The 21,923-nt window shown below is 46.4% G+C and overlaps 1 protein-coding gene and 1 long non-coding RNA gene across 4 annotated transcripts in view; one reads left to right on the top strand and one right to left on the bottom strand.

The window, feature by feature from the left end:
* Window positions 1–21,923, top strand: part of LOC144588699 (uncharacterized) — a 186,905-nt gene that overhangs the window by 115,001 nt on the left and 49,981 nt on the right. The window lies entirely within an intron of this gene.
* The window catches only part of SAMD10 (sterile alpha motif domain containing 10), a 67,837-nt gene continuing 60,319 nt past the window's right edge, over window positions 14,406–21,923 (bottom strand). For 2 of the 3 annotated variants that reach the window (XM_072996709.2, XM_078391990.1), the window contains exon 5: window positions 14,406–18,983. In XM_072996709.2, coding sequence (XP_072852810.2) covers window positions 18,871–18,983 — 113 coding nt within the window. In that variant the 3' untranslated portion in view covers window positions 14,406–18,870. Of the gene's footprint in view, window positions 19,237–21,923 lie in introns of all 3 variants that reach the window. The other variant, XM_072996710.2, reaches the window with a different exon arrangement.

Here is a 21,923-nt window from a genome sequence, read left to right on the forward strand (position 1 = left end):
AGGAATAAAGAGGGATTTTATCAGGGACGTTGGCAAGTCTTTGCGTCCAGGTCTGGAGTTCAAATCTTTGATTCCAAGTCCCTGTTAAAAACAAGCTCCCCCTCCGAACAAAGGGAGGGGTGGATGGGTTCTGAGTCAGAGTAAATGAAAAACAAAAAACATCAACAACTCCGAAGTGGTGTGACTTAAGCCCGACTTGACAGGGAGTCCCGTAACTCGACTCCCCCATCCCCGGGATTTATTTTTGGAGACCCAAGCTGTGAAGAGGTCGAACTTGATAAACTTTTCACCTGGATCCTGCAGCTGTCCTCCGAGCAGCCGCCCATCCGCCTGGCAGGGAGGAACAGCCAGCTGCTAAAGCAGGGAGAAGCCGCAAGCTCTCCTGGGTAAAGTCCAGTCAGAGGATTAGGACTGCTGAAAGGGCAGGAACCCTGCCGTTAGGAAGAGGAAACGGCCTTGGGCGGCAGAAATGGGGAGGCGGCACTAGAAATACACTGGCTTGTTCCCCTTTGGTATCCTTGCCAGTTGAGAGCAAAGCCCCTATGGATCCTCCCAACTACCCTGCTGTTCTCAGGCATCGTGAAAGCAATCCCTTTGCCTGTTCAGAAAGAACATTTGGCCAGGCGTCCAACCAGCTGAATATGGGATGATAGTGAGTGTGCAATGAGGTCCTTTTCTTCAGGCAGCAAAATTCTTTGAGTCAGCCTCCGGCTGCTGAACTCTCTGTCTGTCTGTCCGGAAACCTCAGAGGAAGCAGGTGAAGAGTTTTCCTCTGTGGAGATGACATGACAGGGAGAGGAACTCCCCCTGTTGAATTTCAGCCTGGATCCTGTTGTGTTCTGTGCAAAGAGCCAGTTCAGGAAAAAAAAGGGCTTAACTTTTTAAAGGAGGAAAAAAAGTGGGGTGAAAATATTTTAAATAAATAAATAAATTGTTAAAGTGGGACGTATTGACTGTACTGGAATGTAGTTCAGATCCTACATGGTTATTGAAATTTTGGGCTTTGGGAAAACAAATGTTTTTACCATTGGAGTTCTATTTGCAACTTTATGGGCTGTCTGTGGTTTGCAAGTTTGGCAGAGACTTTTCTGGGCTGGGTTGATCCAGCACTACTAACCCATTGATCCCCCCAGCCTTTGGATTCAAAGGGAGCCCTGCCTCTCTGCTGATTGTTTTTTTATTTCCCTCTCTTTTCTCTGTTGGTAGCAGTTGTTTGTTTGCTGTTGATCTGTTCAGTTGGTTCTTAAGTATGAGGACAGTACAGAAAGCAGCATACACAGGTTGGTAATTTCAAGCAACTGCAAGTAAAAAACATTTTGATTATTCTATAAATGTCTCAAGAGTGAAATGCCGAGACTTTAAGTGCCAGTTAATAAGAAAGGGGTGGACTCTGGAGAAGATGCTACACGAAGAGATCCTCTGTGGATCTCTGCAGTTCTACTGGGTAGCAAAAAGAGAATTCCCCCAGAAATTCTGCAACATTTACTGCCTTCCAGATTCCCAATGTCTTTGATGCCCTGGCCTGTGCTTCCACACTTCCCTCCCTGCGATCCAAGCGCTTGAAGCTTGAAACCGCGTGGGTAGACTTCAAGAGCTGGTTCCAGAAGATGCCAAGGCTAGAGTAGGTATTTGCTGAAGACCTGAAGTAGGGTTAATGGGGCTCACTTCCTCAACAGCTCTTAACGTGGTGCAGAGTAACACAGACAGGCAGAGGGACCAGGAGGAGGCTGCCTTCTATTAACACGCTTCACCTCTTATAGATTTTTAGCAAGGTTTATGGCCGGCTCTGTGGTAGTTTGGCCCTGAGGGACACAGTTGCCAGCACTCATTTAAATCGGAGTGTCAATGGGAGGGTTGCCTGCTGATTTAAAATCACAAAAGGTATCAGTGCTCTTAATTAATGATGTCCCGTATTTTTCCGTGTATAAGATGTCCCCATGTATAAGACACCCCCCCCCCACTTTTCTAACCCAAAATTAAGAAATCTAAGTGGGGCTTAGCAAATGTAGGGTAAAAGGGATCGAAGTGCTACAGGATGGCTTTGATCCATGCTTTCTCCCTTTGTGCTAAGCCCCACGTGGCTTACCAAAAGGAGGAGGAAAGGGATCAAAGCAATTCCATGATTGCACAATCACTTTGATCCCTTTCTCCCTTATACAGCCATGAGATTGCTTTGATCCTTCCCCCCTCCTTTTGCTAAGCCCTATGGGACTTAGCAAATAGAGGGGAAAGCAGGGATCAAAGTGCTGCAGGATCGCTTTGATTCTTGCTTTCCCCTCAACTTGTTTTTTTTCCTCCTCAGCTTACTTCCGTGTATAAGACGACCCTCAATTTTTAGTCTAAAGATTTTAGACAAAAGTATAAAGTCTTACACATGGATAAAATATGATACTTGAACTGGGAAAATACCAGTAAGATGACAATGATTGTTGCTGTTGTCATTCATTCATTCATTCATTCATTCATTCATTCATTCATTTCCTTGCTGACTTACTTGCATGTTTATCTCCCTTTGCCAACAACGAGTTCAAGGCAGGGTACGAGGCTCTCCTCATCTCCACTGTGTCATCATCACAACTAACCTAGAGGGTGGCCCACTGAGGGTTTGCTCCTATATCCTCCGCTGAGTCTGAGGGTTCAAAGATCAAATCCTGAAGCTCCTGTCCCCCCAGGTGGCCCTCTTAATGACAACACCACTCCAAGTACAGGTTATTTCTGCATTTAGTGGTCTTGCTGAAAAGTAATCCTTTCCTGGACAGGGCTTGGCATTTATTTTATTTATTCGATTTGATTTATATACCACCCAGGTGGCAGCCAAGGCCACTCTGGGCGGTTTACAATAAATACCATTAAAAGCATAGAAGAAAATAAAAACAGGGAGCATGGCAATATGATAGAAGTTATATTATTGGGCACTATTGTATCAGAGTGTAGTTTATTAAGAAAAAGACTGTCTAAATAGCCAGGCTCCAGTGAAGGGGCTAGGTGGATTTCAGGTGGGAGAGAGTTCCACAGTTGTGCGGCTACAGCCGAGAAGGCCCAATTTCTAGTGGTTGTTTTCCGGGCCTCTCTCGGGGTCAGAACTCTCAGCCGCCCTGCCTGTGACGATCTTATAGGGCAGGCAGACCAAACTGGAAGGAGGCGCTCGGCCAGATATCGAGATCCCAAACCTTATATGTTAGTACCATCACCTTGAAAACAGTACGGAAGCGAACAGGTAGCCAATGTAAGGCAGCCAGGGTGGGGGAGATAGGTTGGTATTTTCTAACCCCCACTCAGAATTCTGGCTGTTGCATTCTGGACCCATTGCAATCTCCGTAGCAGTCCCAAGGGCAGTCCCACATAGAGAGCATTACAGTAGTCTAGTCTCGAGACAACCAACGCATGGACCAGCGTGGTGAGGGACCCGGTGTCAAGGTAGGGACGCAGCTGGGTGATCTGCTTTAGGTGGAAATAAGCGGATCGGACCACAGACGCTACCTCTGATGCCATTGATAGTGCTGGGTCCCGAAGTACAACTAAGCTATGCACCTCATCCTTCGTGGAAAGAGTGCCCCCTCAAAAAGATGGGGAGGCACCCAGACCACAGACACTAAGGGCCCCCACCCACAGGATTTCCATCTTGTCCGGGTTCAGCCTCAGTCTGTTGTCCCTCAACCATCCCAGCATGGCGTCCAGACAGCGCTCAAGGGACAGGATGGCATCCACTGCAGAAAGATGGAAGGAGAGATAGAGCTGAGTGTCACCTGCGTATTGGTGACATGAAGCTCCAAAACTCCTGATGACCTCCCTCAGGGGCTTCATACAGATATTAAACAGCATGTAGTTGATATTCTGTCCTTCTCCCCAAAAACCAGAACCTAAAGTAGCATACAGTACAACTGAGCCACAATGGTAGCTTCATAAAGTCCATCCTGTGGTAAAATCCATAATGGGTTTCACTCCCAAGGTCCCTGCCTTCCTGAATCCCTACAAACCTCAATTTCTTCTTCTTCTTCTTCTTCTTCTTCTTCTTCTTCTTCTTCTTCTTCTTCTTCTTCTTCTTCTTCTTCTTCTTCTTCTTCTTCTTCTTTGCATCATCCAGGGGTAATGGGGAAAATTTGATCTGTTTACCAAATTTGTCCCTCTTAACCCCTCAAAGTTTTAACATTTGTCAGTAGGAAAGGGAACGTTTTAAGGTTAACCCTTCACCATTTGTAAAGATATAAAAATAAAATAACAATAGTGATAATAGTAAGCCGCCCAGAGACCTTTGGGTAGTGTGGGCAGCATATAAGCTAAATAAATAAATAAATAATTGCATGGATGGGGTTTCAGGGAACGGGCATAGCCTTCTGCGTTCCAGGGACAGGCATTTCTGACCCCCAAAACCTCACCCCAGGATACTTATAGGGTGAAGCCCCCTTAAATCAAACCTGCCCTTGATTCAGTTTCCTTAGCGGAGATAATTCTGCTGAGTATGCAACATTTACTTCTTCCTTGTTGTTGCTGTCGTTGAGTTGTTAAGTCATGTCCGACTCTTCGTGACCCCATGGACCAGAGCACGCCAGGCCCTCCTGTCCTTCCACTGCCTCCCGGAGTTGGTTCAAATTCATGTTGGTCGCTTCGATGACGCTGTCCAAGCCTCTCGTCCTCTGTCGTCCCTTTCTCCTCCTGCCTTCACACTTTCCCAACATCAGGGTCTGTTCCAGGGAGTCTTCTCTTCTCATGAGATGGCCAAAGTATTGGAGCCTCAGCTTCAGCATCTGTCCTTCCAGTGAAGGAAGGACAGGTCATTCCTTGTACATTTACTTGTACAAACTCTCAAAATCATCCAGCAGGCAGGGGACACAATGGCTAACTTTGTGTGTGTGTGTGTGTGTGTGTGTGTGTGTGTGTGTGTGTGTGTGTGTGTGTGTGTGTGTGTGTGTGTGTGTGTGTGTGTGTGTGTGTGTGTGTGTGTGTGTGTGTGTGTGTGTGAGAGAGAGAGAGAGAGAGAGAGAGAGAGAGAGAGAGAGAGAGAGAGAGAGAGAGAGAGAGAGAGTATGGAAATCATTTACAATGGACAGAATACTTCTGTCAGTTAACAGCCCCTTTGCAGCCTAATTCTAAGGGTGGTTTGTGGGAGAAACGGCTGCCATTTCTGGTATATTCTGACTTTGAAAATAACCCATGTACAAAGCCTGAAGCGGCAGCCAATTCATGCAGCACTTAAGGCACATGCAAGTTATGCCCCATCGTGTGTACAAAAAGAAGACATGTATAGCAAAGGGCCACGATAACACTATTGAAGTAGCCTGGTTCTGGTCAAAAATAATTATTTTTACATTATTAATTTGTTTTTCACGTTACCTACATTTCATACACCTCCATAATTTTAAATGGCGTAACCCTCTGATAGGAATAAATAAATATTAGAAAAACAATTTTTTGCTGTTGCAAAAAAATAAAATAAACACGACTTGTTAAGTTACTGGTTGTGTTGCTTATCACTTTTCTACTAGTTATATGTCAGGGTGTACATGATGTTATCAGGAATCATAAGTGTTTTAGATCAGAGAGGTGGCATTTCCTGGCTCTAAGATTTAGAGGAGAATAGCGTAGTGCTTTACCAATTTTGCAAAAAGAAACTGCTCCATCCTTAAGGAGGGTGAGGAAATGACTTGGAAGGGCAGAGGGAACGCCGAGACCTCTAGATGGCATCCGAGATGTTTCTATCCATCCTCTCGCCCTCAGATAACATGGAGCGCCTTCCACATACAATCTCTACCGAACCAGCCCATCCTATGATCAACACATCCAGTCTGCGCTGTTTAAGACCACTGCTTTTTCAGAGCCTTGGAGAGTTACTTTTAAGAAGTTACATACTAGCTGCCACTGTAGTTCTACTTATTCCTACTTAACCTCAAAGATTGCAGGTGGCTTATGTGTACACCCGAACATTTCAACAGTTTCACTGATGTGGCAACTTGATAGAATTCTGGCCCATAAGGGTGTGGTGTGCCATCACATTGCAACCAACTTATTTGTTGTTGTTTAGTCGTTAAGGCATGTCCGACTCTTCGTGACCCCATGGACCAGAGCACGCCACACCCTCCTGTCTTCCACTCCCTCCCAGAGCTGGGTCAAATTCATGTTGGCAGCTTCCATGACACTGTCCAACCCTCTCGTCCTCTGTTGTCCCCTTCTCCTCTCGTCTTTCCCAACATCAGGGTCTTTTCCAGGGAGTCTTCTCTTCTCATGAGATGGCCAAAGGATTGGAGCCTCAGCTTCAGGATCTGTCCTTCCAGTGAGAACTTCCAGTGAGCACTTCCAGCCACTTTTAAATAGGGCTTTCAAGGTACATGGAATATTTAAGGAGTGGTTTTACCAGTTTCACTCACCCTTAGTGAGCTTCCCTGATGGGGATTTGAACCCATGTCTCCTGCGTCCTGCTCCGTCATTCTATCCACCACACCACACTGGGCATCATGTAGTTACACCACTGTTGTTAATAAAAGGAATAAGTTGCAAGAAACCCATTCGCTAGGCTGCAGTTATCTAAGGTCTGGGGTTGCATGAGGTGACCTCTTATTTTACCCTTACAGTCATCCCTGCGAGGTAGGCTCAAGGTGCTAGAAATCAACTAGACTGCTCAAGGGCATCGAGTGAACTTCACGGGCTGATACGAGAGCAGGCTTACTGGGTTCAAAACTGAAGCCTCTCTAATCTAGTCTGTGTACCATCCGGGGCTTCCGTGCACCTCAATATGCAACGTGACCCGGAGAGGCCAAGACGGGCAAGCCTCCTTTATTTTCAGAACTGACGCCAAAGAAATAAACTTATATACACCTGGGAAACACACCTGTTCTCCTCTAATCTTGGCAGCTCTGCTGGGTTGGCCCTAGTTAGCAAAGAGAGAGGAAGAGGGCTTCCTGTATCCCCAAAAGACCAAAATTTAGAAGATTTTAAAATCTAGAGATGAAGTTCCTGAAGAATAGGAAAGTTCCTAAGTTCCTAAGGATAGGAAAATATACCCTATCTTATCCTTTCTTGCAGGGCCTGGGAATTATTTTGCTGGGGCAGGAATGGAAAAGTATTCTTGCAGATGAGAAGGATGTTTTCTTCTAACTGCTCTGGATGAAATCCAGAGTGGATTTTGGATGTGCAATGGGATGGGCTTTTTTCGTCTTGATTTATTAGACTACAAAACCTATAACTCTGAGGCACAAACAAACAAACAAACAAACAAACAAACAAACAAACAAACAAATAAATAAATAAATAAAAAATAAAAAATAATTGGGGAACAACATATATAAGAGGGACCGCCATGGGTATCTGTTCCTGCGCTCAGGATCTGGGGATCCATTGCAGGGGGAAGCTGTCCATCTCGCCCTTTGGTGGTCGGCCTCAGTTTCCTCTTTATAAGGTGCTGATACTTTTGATTCCTTGTCCCCCCCCCCCAAATTAACTTCCCCCACTCCATGCAGCATTTTGGCATCTCTAGAGAATGCTGTATTGCACTGTGAGTATCCCTAGGCTGATGTATACTGTACATTATTCATACCCTGGAGGATATAAGTATATTGGTGAGGTTGTTGAAAGATGATTTGGGAAATCCAGGGCGATGTCTGTTGCAGAGTTTTGAATTTCTGGTTAAAATAGCAGAAAGAGGTTCACAAAGGAGAATAGCTTCAAGTTCCTCAGAGAGTCCACCCCTTTCTCATTAACTGGCACTTAACAGTCTCAGTAACTCACTTTGAGGCATTAGTAGTAGAAATAATAAAAAACATTTAATTGCTTACAGTTGTGAACAGCAAACTATCAACCAAGCTAACTTGCAACAGACAAAGGCGAGGCAAAGAGAACACTCAGCAGAGAGGTGGGTCCAATTTGAATTCTGAGGTGGGGAGAAATGATTGGTTAGTGCTGGAGAGACTGACGGTCACCCCAGCCCAGTAGGTTCCCCTGCCAGCCGCAGCTACCAAAGACAGTATGCGAGATTGCAAAAATCTCAGCAATGCCCACACTCAGCCACTTTCGTTTTGCCTGATCTACCTCACAGGACTGTTGTTGGGGGTGTGTGGAATAGGGAAGATGGAAGCCCTGCATACTACATTTTGGGGGAAAGATGGACTATAAATGCAAATCATAAATGATGGGAGATATTGTGTCTGAGGCTGCTGCCTGGAGCTGTCAGGCTTCTCTGACAGCTCCGAACCCTGGTTTTCGCTAAAACCCTTGCCAATGATTCTGTTCTTTACCTGCACCTTCAGCCAAGGTTCAACAGTCAACAAATCCACACCGCACGTCACTTGTGAAGCGTGAAGAGTCGGCGGTGGGAGTCGTTCACGCTTCCCAGGGCTGGCTGTTCAGGCCCCCGGATCCACCCTCGTTTTGCCGCTGGGTTATCAGGATAACACTTGAGCATTAATGCGTGAACACGGAAGTCATGTGTTTGTATTGACCTCTGTTGACACGCGCCACCCTCCATGCCACACAGCCCAGCAAACCTGCCATCTGTCATTCTATTTCCTCGGCTTGATTTCTGCTGATGGGTCCATTTTCTCAACCAGCAGGGACCCGATGGAAGGGTCTCTGCCAGCGGTCTCTGAAAGCTCTCTTTCTCTTTTAAGCAGGCGTTTCCCCCAAATGGGCCAAAATGCTAAAAGTTATTGCTCCCACATGCTAAAGCTCTCCAGCGCTTCACGATTCTCATTTGAAGTTGGGTCTGCTCAGGACAAGAGCTTATGCCAAATAAAACTTGTTCGTTTTTAAGGTGCCAGAAGCCTCTCTTGCTTCTTCTTTTTTGGGGGGGGGGCTGCAACACAAATTTCGCCCCCTTGGAAATTTCTACCAAAGAGATGCATGAGTATTGTTGAGAACTATTTGGACTCTCAACAGCAGCAGAGTGGGACCGCAACCACGATGCAATATTACATTGACTTTAATTTGACCCTAGTGGGCTAAACCTAGTGAGTTTACTAAACGTTCGCCCCCAGTTCTCAGATGGGGGACCCCGGATTGTGTGTGTCACCCTGTTCTTTAGCCAAATAGGAACCTGTCATTTCAAAGGAAGGCCAGACAGGTATATGCATGATACCTGTGCTTCTTTGTTTGAAAAGGTGTGGCATGATATACAATCAACAGCGTCCTTGGACGTAACTTTAAAGCCACCATTCTGATACAGACGGCACCTTCTCTAACTTGCATATAAGACAAACACTGGGCAAACCCCAACTAACAAGAATTTTTGGGCTCTACAACATCGTCATGTGCCCGAGGAAGTGGAGATCACTGACCCATGAAACCTTGCAGATCATAGGATTTCATTATTGGTGCATAAAAGTGTCACCTGCTCCCGTATTAGTTTCTCTACCAAGTTCAATGTTTATTCTTCCAGATAGTAAAAGCTTGTGAGTTGCCAGGTTCCCCCTGCCTTCTTAAAACTAACAAAGAGCATAGTGATATTTTTTTTAAAACTGCTCATTTTCTTCAGTCGCAGAATGAAATGGCTGTCCTCAATTGCAGATCCTGAAAACGTATGTTAAACAAAAATGGGTAGTCTTCCAGATGCCACAATGCTCTTTTTTTTGGTTTAGCTGTGAAACATTTCCCCAAAGTGTATTCTTGAAGGCTTTCACGGCCGGGATCCAATGGTGGTTATAGGTTTTTCTTAAGAACACGGCCAAACAGCCTGAAAAACCTACAACCACCATTTCCCCTGAAAGCTCATCTTCTCAGTTAGTCTTGTGAGGTCCGACTGTCCACACCTGGATCTGTGCTTCTACCAGGATTACAAAAACACTGGATTTTCATTACATCAAAGGACTGTCAGAGGCCCGTCTGTGGTGGTCCATTGTACCATGCAGCTGCTAGCCCCAGGAAACTCCAAAAAGGAAGGCAGCCAGTCATTAAACAATCCATGCTTATTATATCCTTCGATTTCTTCTGGGAGCAGGGCCTTTTGTAAAGCTAACGGCTCTTACTGACCATTCAAGCACAGTTCATGCTCAAATGCTTTGAGTCATCAGAGGGACAGCGAGGACTTCAAAATGCATGGCTGGAAAAATCCACCACACCCAAACCCCCTCTTCACTCCCAACTGTTTTTAAGATTGCAGATAGGCTCCTAAGAGGGAGTAGGGTCACATGAGGTCATCATGGAGACAGGTGATGTCCTTGATCCTATTAAACCAAAAAGGTTAGGGACTCAGACCCCTGTAAGCAAAGGTGCAAGACCCCACCAGTTGCCCAATAAGAAACAATACCCTGTGGGGAAAAAAGCTAGACCAGGTGTGCACAAAATACAGCTCTCCAGATGTTTTTGGCCAGCCAGCATTCCCGACCAATAGGCCTGCTGCACAGGGCATAGGGGAGCTGTATTTTGAAGGTTTCATTTTGTCCATTTCAAAACACAGACGAGGCCATCACAGAGAAGAGGAGCAGGCATGTTGTGTACATCTCATCTGCTCCAAAAGCTGTTCATCCTGAGAAAGATTATTTGCTTGATGTCCTGGAGTTCACTTTATCTGTACTGTAGAAATGTTGTAAGTCAATAAAATACAGTACAAGGACAGGATAACACATGGAAACAAGGAGGGTACAAAGCTAGCAAATACAAGCAGCATCAAACTCATTCATTGGGGATTAACTGCACTTAAAAGACGTGGGGAAATGGGTTCTGCTGAAGTGCTGACAGAGTATGTGCAGCTGAAGTCTCAACAGTCTGTCTCATGTACACACACATTGTGTTCCTGAATTATCAGTGACCTGTCGTGAAAATGATATCATTCCAGTGGCATTGAAATGAAAGGGAGCCATGTGGTTAATGCAAAATAGAAATGCAAGAGTAGGCGATACCTTTATCGACCACTAAAAAAAAAAAATCATTATACAATATACGAGCTTTCATGGATCAAGACCCCTTCATCAGGCTTGTACCTGTGCAAAGAACATAAAAGTCCAAAAGTATATGGAGAGATGGATTTTGTCAGGAAAGTTATGCTTAGATTTTCTTAGATGTCCAAATTCTTTTTATGTTAAATACCTTTCCTGGCAAAATCCATCTTGCCCTGAACTTCTGGACTTCGTTCTTCACACGGGTACAAGCCTGATGAAGTAGTCTTGAAACTACGAAAGCTCACATCATGTATGACGATTTAAAAAAGATCTATAAAGGTACCGCCTACTCTTGCATTTGCATTTCGGTGGCAGTTTCCCCCTCTTTCTGACCTCCCATGTGTCCCCAGTTGACATGGTTTGCTAGCCCATTCGCAGATAAACTGCAAAGCTGTGTGACTGCGGCTTCTGCCACCATCAAAGAGGCGAAATCCACAGATATCCCAAAATTGGACAAATGCCTGCAAATTCAGCCATGAGTTTTGGGGAGGGGGGGGATATTGAGAGTCCAGCACTTCTTGGCACCACTTTTTAAAGATGCCAGTTGGCAGAACCTATTTTGGCCATGCTAGATGGAAGATACTAAAAGATGTGGGGTTTTTAAAATAAAAAAATACAACTTATAAATTGTGGCAGCACTCAGAAGGAAAGGAAACACAGCAGCTGCTGATTTCATGGCTGCCTCCTCCTAGGTAAGAAGGTAGGCTTGCTCCAGTTTGCAGCTCCTCCATAACGTTGCCAGATAGGGTGTATGTGTGTGTGTCTCCTTTTATTACCAAATGAAAAGATGCAATATTGGAGTGCCTGTCTAGGTAGTTTATTGGTAGTAGAGCAACGGGGATTTCATCCAAGGTGAGAAATTTAGATGGCATGAACATTGCTGTCGGAAGGGCGTGTTCCCCTTTGTTGGCATGTGACGATGGAAAGGCAAGAACCTGCCTGCCCCAAGGGCGTATCCCACCTCTTGCTACTTACTCCTCCCTGGGAGGAAAGCAGCAGGACAGGTGAGCTCAAAGTGGAATGACTACGGTTGTTTCATGCTCAGACCTACACATCCCACTGTCTCCTCCTCACAAGGCTAATCACGGGAGTTTCATTTATAACCTGTCTGTAGTTTGTGTGACTGGGAGGGCCTTTTCTGGACTGGGGCGATTCTATCTGGTGCTAACTGATCATTTCTTCCAGCCCTTGATTTCAAAGAGACTGCCTCTCCGGCCGAGTGCTCTTTTCTCTCTCTTTCCATGGTTACTATCAGTTGTTTGTTTGCTGTTGATCGGTTCGGATGCTAAGCACGAGTGCAGTAACGAAAGCGGCGCGCACGAGTCTGTAATTTTAAGCCACTGTAGGTAATGAAACCCTTTTATTATTTCTCCTACCGAGATCCCAAACTGAATTACTGAGACTTTAATGGCCAGTGAACGAGAAAGGGGTGGACACCGGGGAACTCGCAGCTATTCTCCTCTGCAGAACTCCGCACGTCTGCTGTGTGGCAGAAGGAATTTTGCCAGCCATTCAGAACTCTGCAACAGCTCTGTCATGACCTGGGTTTAACCAACAGGACTGCAGAGACCCAGATGCCAAAATTATTAGCTGCGCCTCTGGACGGCGACCTCTCCTACTCTGTATTTTAGATGTGAATGACAGACAAGTGAATCAAGCCAATGTGGCCGCTTCCTTGCCTCACCTTTGCTGGCAGTTTCGAACAGCGTTCTCTGCTTCTGTGTCTCTTGCGCCGTTTGCTAGCCGATGGGGATTAAAAACTCAAGAACGACATTGCAATCCAGAACACAGGACATCTCCAGTTTTCATCTTTGTCTGTGGCTTGCACAGTAGTCTGTTAATACACAGCTATGCCACAAAGAGAATTTCAGTTGAGATCTTTGGGAAAAGCTGAATTTTTAAAAATATCTACAAAGCCGAGCCAACCCTCCCCAGCTGTGTGGTTGCTGTTTGGGGCTCCTGAGGTGATGGCAGAAGCACTTCTGAAGAAAGGCTGTAAAGGCAGCTGAGAATGAAATTCATATTTCACAGTCCTCAAGTGGGCTGCGGCACCGATGGGCTTCCGGCTCCTCCAGTCTTCCTTACAAGGAAGCTGAAACTGCTTTCTGCAGAAGAGAACAAGAGGTTTCTTTTCAATCTAGCTGAAATGAAAAATATGGGTCTCCAGGGCTGGCGCTGATGGGCTGTTAAAAAAGGACTTGTAAGCTACCACTATTGGGATGTGTTGGCGCTGTGGGTTAAACCGCAGAAGCTTCTGTGCTGCAAGGTCGGAAGACCAGCCGGCGTAAGATCGAATCCATGCGACGGAGGGAGCGGCCATCGCTGGTCCCAGCTCCTGCCAACCTAACCGTTCGAAAGCATGCAAAAATGCCAGTCCATAAATAGGTTCCACCACGGTGGGAAGGTCACGGTGTTCTGTGTCTAGTCGCGCTGGCCACGTGACCACAGAAACTGTATTCGGACAAACGCTGGCTCTACAGCTTGGAGACAGGGATGAGCACTGCGCCCTAGTCGGACACAACTGGACTAAATGTCAAGGGGAACCTTTACCTTTAAGCTACAACAAAGGAACTGGCTTTCTGGTTCAAGGTAATATGTAACATTTATTAGAGCTGGTGTGGCTGCCATTCTGTAACGCAATTCTAAAAAATGGAGGCAGCCCAAATAAATAATGATATATCTATTTAACTGGGCTTCAGATTAACTCCAAATTTGGCATGGTTACTACCATGTCAATTGCTTTGTGTCTGGATGTGAAGCGGTCAATTGATGACAAAAGGAGTCAGGTTTGGGTTTTTTAGCCCAAAGAAAAATAAAAATATTCAAGCTGTCTAAACAGCGATTTGATTTTGACTGGAGAATTCGGATTCGTTAGCTGTACAAAAGAGCTGCTCTTTCTGGTAGGCATGGGGAAAAAAAAAAGGAATTTCTGACTTATGAAGGCCCTTAAAAGACTTCTCAAAATATGTGAGATGGTCAGGGAGTGGATTACCACTGCCATTGTGGTCTCTCCTGGTGAATTATCATGGCCAAGTGAGGATTTGAATCTAGATCTTCTGAATCCTATTCTGACACTCTATTATACTCATTATAGGTGAGTGCCTAGACACTTTAAAATTTGCCGTAACTTTACATCACTGCTCACAAATTATACTTCTGATGCAGCATAATCCTAAGGAATAATCTTAACAATGCAGACCTGGAAGGGGACCCGTATGGATCATTGAGTCCAGCTCTTGTCAAGGAGGCATAGTGGGGAATTGAACCCCCAACCTCCGGCTCTGCAGTCCAATATGTAACCTGAATTCTGAACTATCCAGAATTGTTCTGGGGCACTCTGAAATAGTAATTTCCATTTGGTAAAGACAAATGTGAGTCCAGTATGTCCAGGTGCGGCCGTTCCAAAGATTATCCAGCCAATGAAGATTCTCATACAGTCATCAAGGACTGCCCTGTACAGATGAGTCTGCAGTAGTCAAGGCCTGAGCTTTAAAGGGGCCTAGAATTCCAACAACAACCAGGAAGAAATAATTAAGTGACTCCTTTCTTTTCTTTCTTTTTTTTAAATTTTAAAGAATGTCTCTTTTAATTTTGATATTTGTGTCAAGTACAAAAAAACCAACCAAATAAACAAAAACGATCTTTTGTAGTTTTGTTTATCCAAGTTCCCCATCTCATCCCCTCGCTCCCCCCCCCGAGGAACAAAAAAGACAGACAAAGACACTTCCTTTTCTTCTCCCTAAGTTTCCCCACCCCAATCTGACATCGAAAACGTACACAAGAAAGATCACATACAGTAGAGAGAGAAAAAATAGGACAACTCAAAAGGCCAGCTCTGTGCTGCAAACTTAAGACGGGTTTGAAACCAGTTCAGCTGGAATAGCTCCCTTTAAGGAATCCTGGGAAACGTAGTTGGACGGGGTTGATGAGCAATTTCTCAACTTCCTTACAAAAAAACTACAGTTCTCGGTGTTTCTCAGAGGAACAATTGACACTCATTTAAACCCGTTTACATCTGTAGCATGGATATGCCCTTCCGAGGCATCTCATTGTAGATACTGTAAATTCTTTGAGCCACAATAAATACATTCAAGGAAAAAACAAACCCACACCTATTATTATTGCATGATATGAGTGTGGGTATATTTTTATATACCCACACCCATATTATTGCATGATATGCTGTCTATAATCGGTCTTGAAGTCTACAGGAATCACGATCAGTGAACAGAGCCCGGACAAGCTCCTGTTTTCTGGACCACAGCTATCAGAAGCTGCAGCTCGCAGACAAGGTGGCTAGCATTCTCGAGAGCTGTGATCCCCTCCCCGAAAAAGGAATTTTCTCAGGCTTTGCACAGACCTGTGTGCACATTTTTGCACATCTTCCAGAGCTAATTGTGGATGGACTAGATGCCCTTGGGGAACCCTTCCACCCCTAGGATTTTGTGATTCTTTGCTTGAATTTTGGGGATTAAAAAAATGGCCTCTGTTGCATAAGGCAAGCCCTCCCTGGGTGGGAAATGCACACTTCAGTAATGATACTGTTTTGGGCTAGAAATGCCTCAAGCTCTGGAAAAATGCTAGCGCTGTATTCAGGAGGCTAGATCAGCAACAGCATTTCCAGATTTGCCACACTGAAAATGTCCCAGATCACCACTTTTCCAACTCCAATCATTGGAGATGCTGGACGTTGTTCTCCAGTAGATCTGGAGAATGCCAGATGGCTGCGGGACAAAATTGAAAGTGTTACCGGACTCTGGAGGTGTTACTGTTTCAGACTAAAACTAGACCCTTTGGGTGAGGTTCACAGCAAATTTCAGTCTGTATTTTTTTTTTAAAGTCACACTCCGGAGTCCTGGATGCGCCTAGCTGCCAGTTGCTGCACCTCATATGCATCACTGAGGCCTAAAATCAATCCCTTGACAGGCATGGAGCAAATGCAAATACTGTATAAGTACATTTTGCAAGCGAGTGGCTCAAGAATCGATGCAAAAGTTCATTTGCTAATTTTACCCCAATTTGGCACTATGAAGAACCCAGATGGGGCTACGCAGGTGAAGGGCGGTGAATGATGTAAATATGAACCCTGTGGATTTGCAGCAAGCCAGAGATTCAGGGAAGCTCCCGTTCGGTCCGTACCCTGCTCCAACATTCACGCCACTGATCAGAGAGAGACACATTTTCCCCATATAAAATGACTAAAAAGGCAGGGCTGCTTTCTCCTTTTTTGGGGTGGGTGGCTCACAGGGGCTTGTAGCCCACTTTGTTTTAACAGTGTTCTCAGCCGACAACTTCTTATGCGCATGGCTGCTCTTCGATATCGGGAGCAGAGGTCAGTGGTACGGCAGCATGCTTAGCCTGGCAAGAAAGGTCTGGATTCTCCCCAAAGCACCTCCAGTTAAAAGGGTGTCTCAGGCGAGGCCGTAGTTCACAAAATACCATCTCCTCGCCCGCCATCTGGAACTCCGCCGCTTGCCAGAATGCATCAGATGCTCCGTCAGAAACCAGGAGAACCTGAATTTCTAGGAATACAGGGAGCTGCCTGGCGCTGAGCCAAACCATCGTTCTACCTACCTGGGGAGTTTGAAAACCAGGTCTCCCAGAATCCAGGCGCTTTAAGCAACGTGATCTTGCAGAATCTAGTTCTCTCCAGAGAGGGGATGGAAAGGCAAAAGCTACCCACCCTCCAGGGGAGCGGCCGCTCTCAAAGGTGGATTGATGGCTTTGGGGGAAATGATTTTGGACACTTGGTAAGAAGCCTTCATCGCCTGCCGGTCGCAGGCGGTGAGATTTCTCTGCGAGGGCTGCCGAGGAGTTAATCAAAAGCATTGTTTCTTCACAGGCGAGTGGTTTGGACGGAGCCTGGGGGGCAAAAAGCAGCTCAGCACCAGGCGAGACGAGAGCGAGCATCTCCGTTGCCCACCGCCTTTCACAGGCGGCTGCTTAAGTAGGCCAGCTCACCTCCGGCGCTCTGAAGCACTTGAGCGGGTGGGGGGGGAGAGAGGGAAGGAGCTACTGTACGCCTCAGTGTGGAAAGGAATGGCTTACACCTACCTGGTGTACCTTCCACCCACCCCCCACTCTCTGCACCCTCCTTTAAAACAGACGTGCCCGTTTCCATCTTTAATTAGGTATGCCTGGGAGGATCTGGCAGTGCCCGTTCTGTAACCAGAAGGGATGCTCTAGTCCAGACCAGGTGTGAGGGAGTAAGCCCATCTCCTAGGCCGGCTGCCCATTTGGGAAGTTGTGATTTTTTTTTTAAAGTAACGCTGCCAATTTCCAATTACTCTCCAGCCTTCTGTCTCCCAGGGCAGCCAGCCTCCGAGGAGTGGTCCTCACGGAGGCGTGAGCTACGCAGCCTTGTTTCCAGAGGCGCACGGGTTCTGAAACTCTTCATGCCCTCCGTGAATGTCTCCGATCCCTTTTAAATGGTTTCCAAGTCAGAGCCACCGACAGGATCGTGGACCGCAAGCCAAAGTGTCGGGCCAGGAGGAGCAATTCTGTAACTTGGTGGGGATGGTGCAAGAGGCTTTCCACAAGAGGCGTGTTCAGGACTGGCCATCATACCTCAAGGAGCCAACAAGAAATTTTGGGTGGATCTCTCAGATCATAGAAGATGAGGGCTGGAAGGGACCGTGGGGGGGTCACCTGCAGGACGGGGGAGGGGGGGATCCTGAACTCCTAAGAAAGTAAGGTAACCGCAGTATAATGATATTATCAATGGCTTTTTAATTAAAACTATACTTATTATAAAATAAAGGGTGTACAAATATGTGTTTTGGGACTATAGCTCCCAGAATAGCTTAGCTGCCAGGGGAATTCTGAGAGCTGGATTCCAAAAAACACAGATTTACAGTTCTGCATTATGTGAGGAAAGTGAAGACTTATTTCTTCTCTTTCACCACACTGTTACCCAGTACGGTTATCTATTGAAACTGAGTGGTATAAGATTCAGGACCAAATGTTTCTTCCTGCAGCACAGAGTTTACCCAGTGGAACTCCTTGCCACAAGAGGTACTGATGGTTGCTGACGTGGCACAGCTTCCAAAGGGGATAAAACCAATTCATGGAGACCAGGCCTATCGGTGCGTATTCTGAAAATGATGGCATTTTTACCTTCAGCACCAAAACCAGTCCACCTCTGGATACTATTCATAGCACAGAACAACTGAAAGGGTGCATTGGCCATGACATGCATCTTGTCAGCCGACCATGGCAGGAAATAGGATTCTGGACCTTTGATTTGACCCAAAAGTGCTCTCCCTGCTTATCATGTATTGAGATGGGAGATTGGACCTTCTTGGACTACAACTCCCAGAATGCTGGGACACTGTGAGAATTCTAGTGCAAAGATTTTCACTCTGCGGTACCAGCATTGTTAATTTGTGCAACGGGCCCGGGTTGCGTAAGACGACCGCCCAAGTCCCCTTGTGAGAAACCACATGCACAAAGGTAACCATGCAAGTAGTTCCTTCGTCTAGCATGATCACTAGTGCACGGTTCGGTACACGGAGGGCGACCCATCGGGGGAGACAATTTCCAGGGCTCCCCTTGTACTCTTTATCGCCTCCAAAAGAATCTGGCCATTCTGTTAGGTTTTAGTAATGCCACCTGGACATTTCATCCCCCCACAGCCGGTACTCCTAGGGTAAAGAATTATGCTAGAGTAACAGTTACAACTGGAAAGTCCTCTGTTCGAATCTTCTCCTGGCTGTGAAGTAACTGCTGCCACCGTCGGCGTCGCGCTGATGAGGCAGAGAATCCTTCGCCCAACAAGGTCACCCGCTGCGTTCATATCAAAGGCCGTCGCTCGGCCTCTTCCTCATGAGCCACGTCAGGTTGAGGCCACTCCCTGACCAGCCCATGAAAGAGAAGGGAGGCGCATTATTCAGAATATAGACAATTGGAGACGGGAGACCTTGTCTGACTCCACCGATTGTCCTGTGGCCACTTCCGGGGGGGAAAAGCCACCTGAGGTCTCTCTGCTCCCAGTCCAACATGGCTTTCGTCACGGGAAGAGTTTCGCCCTGTGATCGGGGGCCACGAGGCTGATTTTCACGAGGCCCGGCGGTGGAGGCTGCTTGGTGTGGCACGGATTCTCGGCCAGAGGGCAGCTGGTCTCTACACAAAGGACAGCGAGGAAATTTAAAAAGAGGAATGGATGGGGGGAAGAACATGAGAACGCCGAGAACGCCTTCTCCCCTTTTCCCCAGAGCCGGTCCAGAATGTCACTGTTCCCGAGCATGCGGCTCAAGCGCCCGGACCTGCGTTCCACACCACTGGTCTGTTTCCCCGGAGGTGACAAGCAGTTCACAGTGTTGCACCAGTCGGTTGCTAGACGGGAAGGATGCTTAAGAGTCATTTCCAAAAGAGGCTGGAAAGGGACAAAGGGACGGGGTCGGGAAAAGCAGGAGAGAGCGGGGTGGGCGGGTGGGAGAAACGGAAAGGAGTAAGTTTCGAAGCCGAGGAGAACGTCGAGCAGCCACTGAAGGACACGGAGGACTTCGCTGCAACAGGAACGGTATTAGGAGAGGGTGAGCTTGAAGCAAGAGGGGCGGCCATTCCTGGAGCAGGAGAAAGGAGCATTGGGGGGGGGTGATGGTTCCCAGATTCTGCCAGCCAGTGTGGCCATTCCTCAGGCCAAGAAATTCCTGGGTTTTGGCCTGCCATTACTGTTGGGGTTTTTGGAACCTCGCGTGCTGCCTTTAGTAGGTTTTGCTGGGAAGGACCTTTCTGGGGAATGGAGGGACTGTCAGCACTAACCAATCGTCCCTGTCCTGCCTCTGAATTCAAAGAGCGACCCGGCTCTCCACTCAGCACTTCTCTCTCTCTCTAGACTCTGTTGAAGTCTGTTGCTGAAAGGAGTCATGTTTGTCAGTTTGCTGTTTGATCTGTTCAACTATAATTAATGAAGCCTTTTTGCCTTTCTCCTATTAATGTCTCAGAGTGAACTACTGAGACTGTAAGTGCCAGTTAATGAGAGAGAGAGAAAAAGAGGCGGAATGCTCTGAGGAGCTTGAAGCTATTCTGCTCTGTAAATCCCTAAAATTCTGCTGCACAGCTGGAGGAATGAATGAGGGAGTTCAAAATGCTGCAACAATTGCTTTGTAAATATAGATCTTTGGCCAAAGCTCAGATGGGTCCAGAAACACTTGGAATACTTTTGGAGAGAGAAAGACTTTCTCCTTGTGGCAGAAGAGAGCTGAATACATGCTCCCTAATATTGCATTTCTCCCCTCCATTTTGCTTTCTACGGATTCCTTGATCCTCTAAGGCAGTGGTCTCCAACCTTGGGCCTCCAGATGTTCTTGGACTTCAATTCCCAGAAATCCTGGCCAGCAGAGGTGGGAGTGAAGGCTTCTGGGAGTTGCAGTCCAAGAACATCTGGAGGCCCAAGGTTGGAGACCACTGCTCTAAGGGGCATGGGTATCCTTTCATCATCCTTCTTCCCCTCTTCTTTGGGCTCAGGTTGGGTGACTTTCGTAACTGAAAGAGACCCGAGTTCAAATCAGGTTTTGAAAACATCTTCTGTGGACTGAAAACAGATCCATAGTATGGTGGGTGCTGAATCCATAGTGAAACTTTGTTCCCCCCTGCTCGCAATTCTTCAGATTTGTAGTTCCCAGCTTTGGGTCCCCAAATGCTCTTGGACCAAAACTCCCAGAGACCTTCACCCCTTGCTGTGCAGGCTAGGATTTCTGGGAGTTGTTGTCCAAGAACATCTGGGCACCCAAGACTCGGAACCACTGCTCAAGGCTGACGTTGTTGTGACGTGCAATCAAGCTGCTCCTACCTTATAGCAGAACGATTAGGATTTTGGAGTACGTGAGACGACCCAGGAATGGTTTATTATTGCCACCTTCCAGTGAGTGTCCATAGCCAAGAAGGGATTTGAACTCAGATCTCCTGAGACCTAGTCCAACACCCTATCAACCAGACCACACGGGTTCTCATAGACCCCATGGACCTTTTTAAATCAGGAAGGCGGCGGAGGGAGGAAATGGGGCTTTTCAAGGATCATCGCTCAAGGTTTAGGGTGTGTTTATACCCTCACCCCACTCTTCCCCAGCCTCTGGAAATGGCCCACAACAAGCATAGAGGCACAGAGGTTTCCGAACCCAATCTTGCTTCAGGAGCCGCACGTCTGGAAAGGCAATGTGATGGAGAAGACGGGGAAACGGGATGCGGACAAGAGCCGTCTCAGGTATGGGACGAAGGATGATGGTGAGGAAGGATGGAGCACGTGAGACACAGAAACAGGGAAGTGCTAACCTTTGGAGAGGGGCAGAAAAAAAATTCGGGGAAGGCAGTGAAATGGGGAAGAGCTTGAGAGGCAGGTTAGTGGAAAAGAAGAACCCAAGGATGGGGGAAGAGAGAGAGAGAGAGAGAGAGAGAGAGAGAGAGAGTGGAGGAGAGGAATGAAGGACTCAAGGGAAGACAGATTTCCCTTAGGCATAATACAACACCCCATTAAAACCATTTTCCCTTTTGCCTCTTAAAGTTACTAAAACAGAACAACTCAAAACTTCATCCCCAAACTACCTATTACCAACACTTGGAAAAATTACTTTTCGGGATGATCCCAGTCAAAATACTCCCAACTGGCATCACTGGTGTTAATGGTGGTTTACATAGAGTGGTGATGGAGGGGAGAGCAAAATTTTGGAAAAGTCGTTGTTGTCTGTATATTTTACCTGTACTTCAAATGGATATTTATTTCAGAATTGTACCTCAAATATAAAGAAGAAATACGTTTAGATTTTTAGAACTATATAAAAGGAAATGTGGCTTGGGTTTTTTTTTTTTTTTTGCTGTTTTCTCAAAATTGTAAAAGGACATCTAAGTAGCAATGCAGTGTCCTAATTCTGAGAGAAACATAATATAGAAATATAACAGACAGATGTACAGATGTAGACAGACAGACAGACAGACAGACAGACAGACAGACAGACAGACAGTTGCTCATTGGGAGGATATTCTGGAAATTCAGTTCCCAAAATTAACTTTTCCATGCTCTGCCTGGTATACTTTCTCAGGCTAGAAGGTTTGAACCTCACTCCT

The sequence above is a fragment of the Pogona vitticeps genome, chromosome 4, assembly GCF_051106095.1.
Source record: "Pogona vitticeps strain Pit_001003342236 chromosome 4, PviZW2.1, whole genome shotgun sequence".
Taxonomy (NCBI): domain Eukaryota; kingdom Metazoa; phylum Chordata; class Lepidosauria; order Squamata; family Agamidae; genus Pogona; species Pogona vitticeps.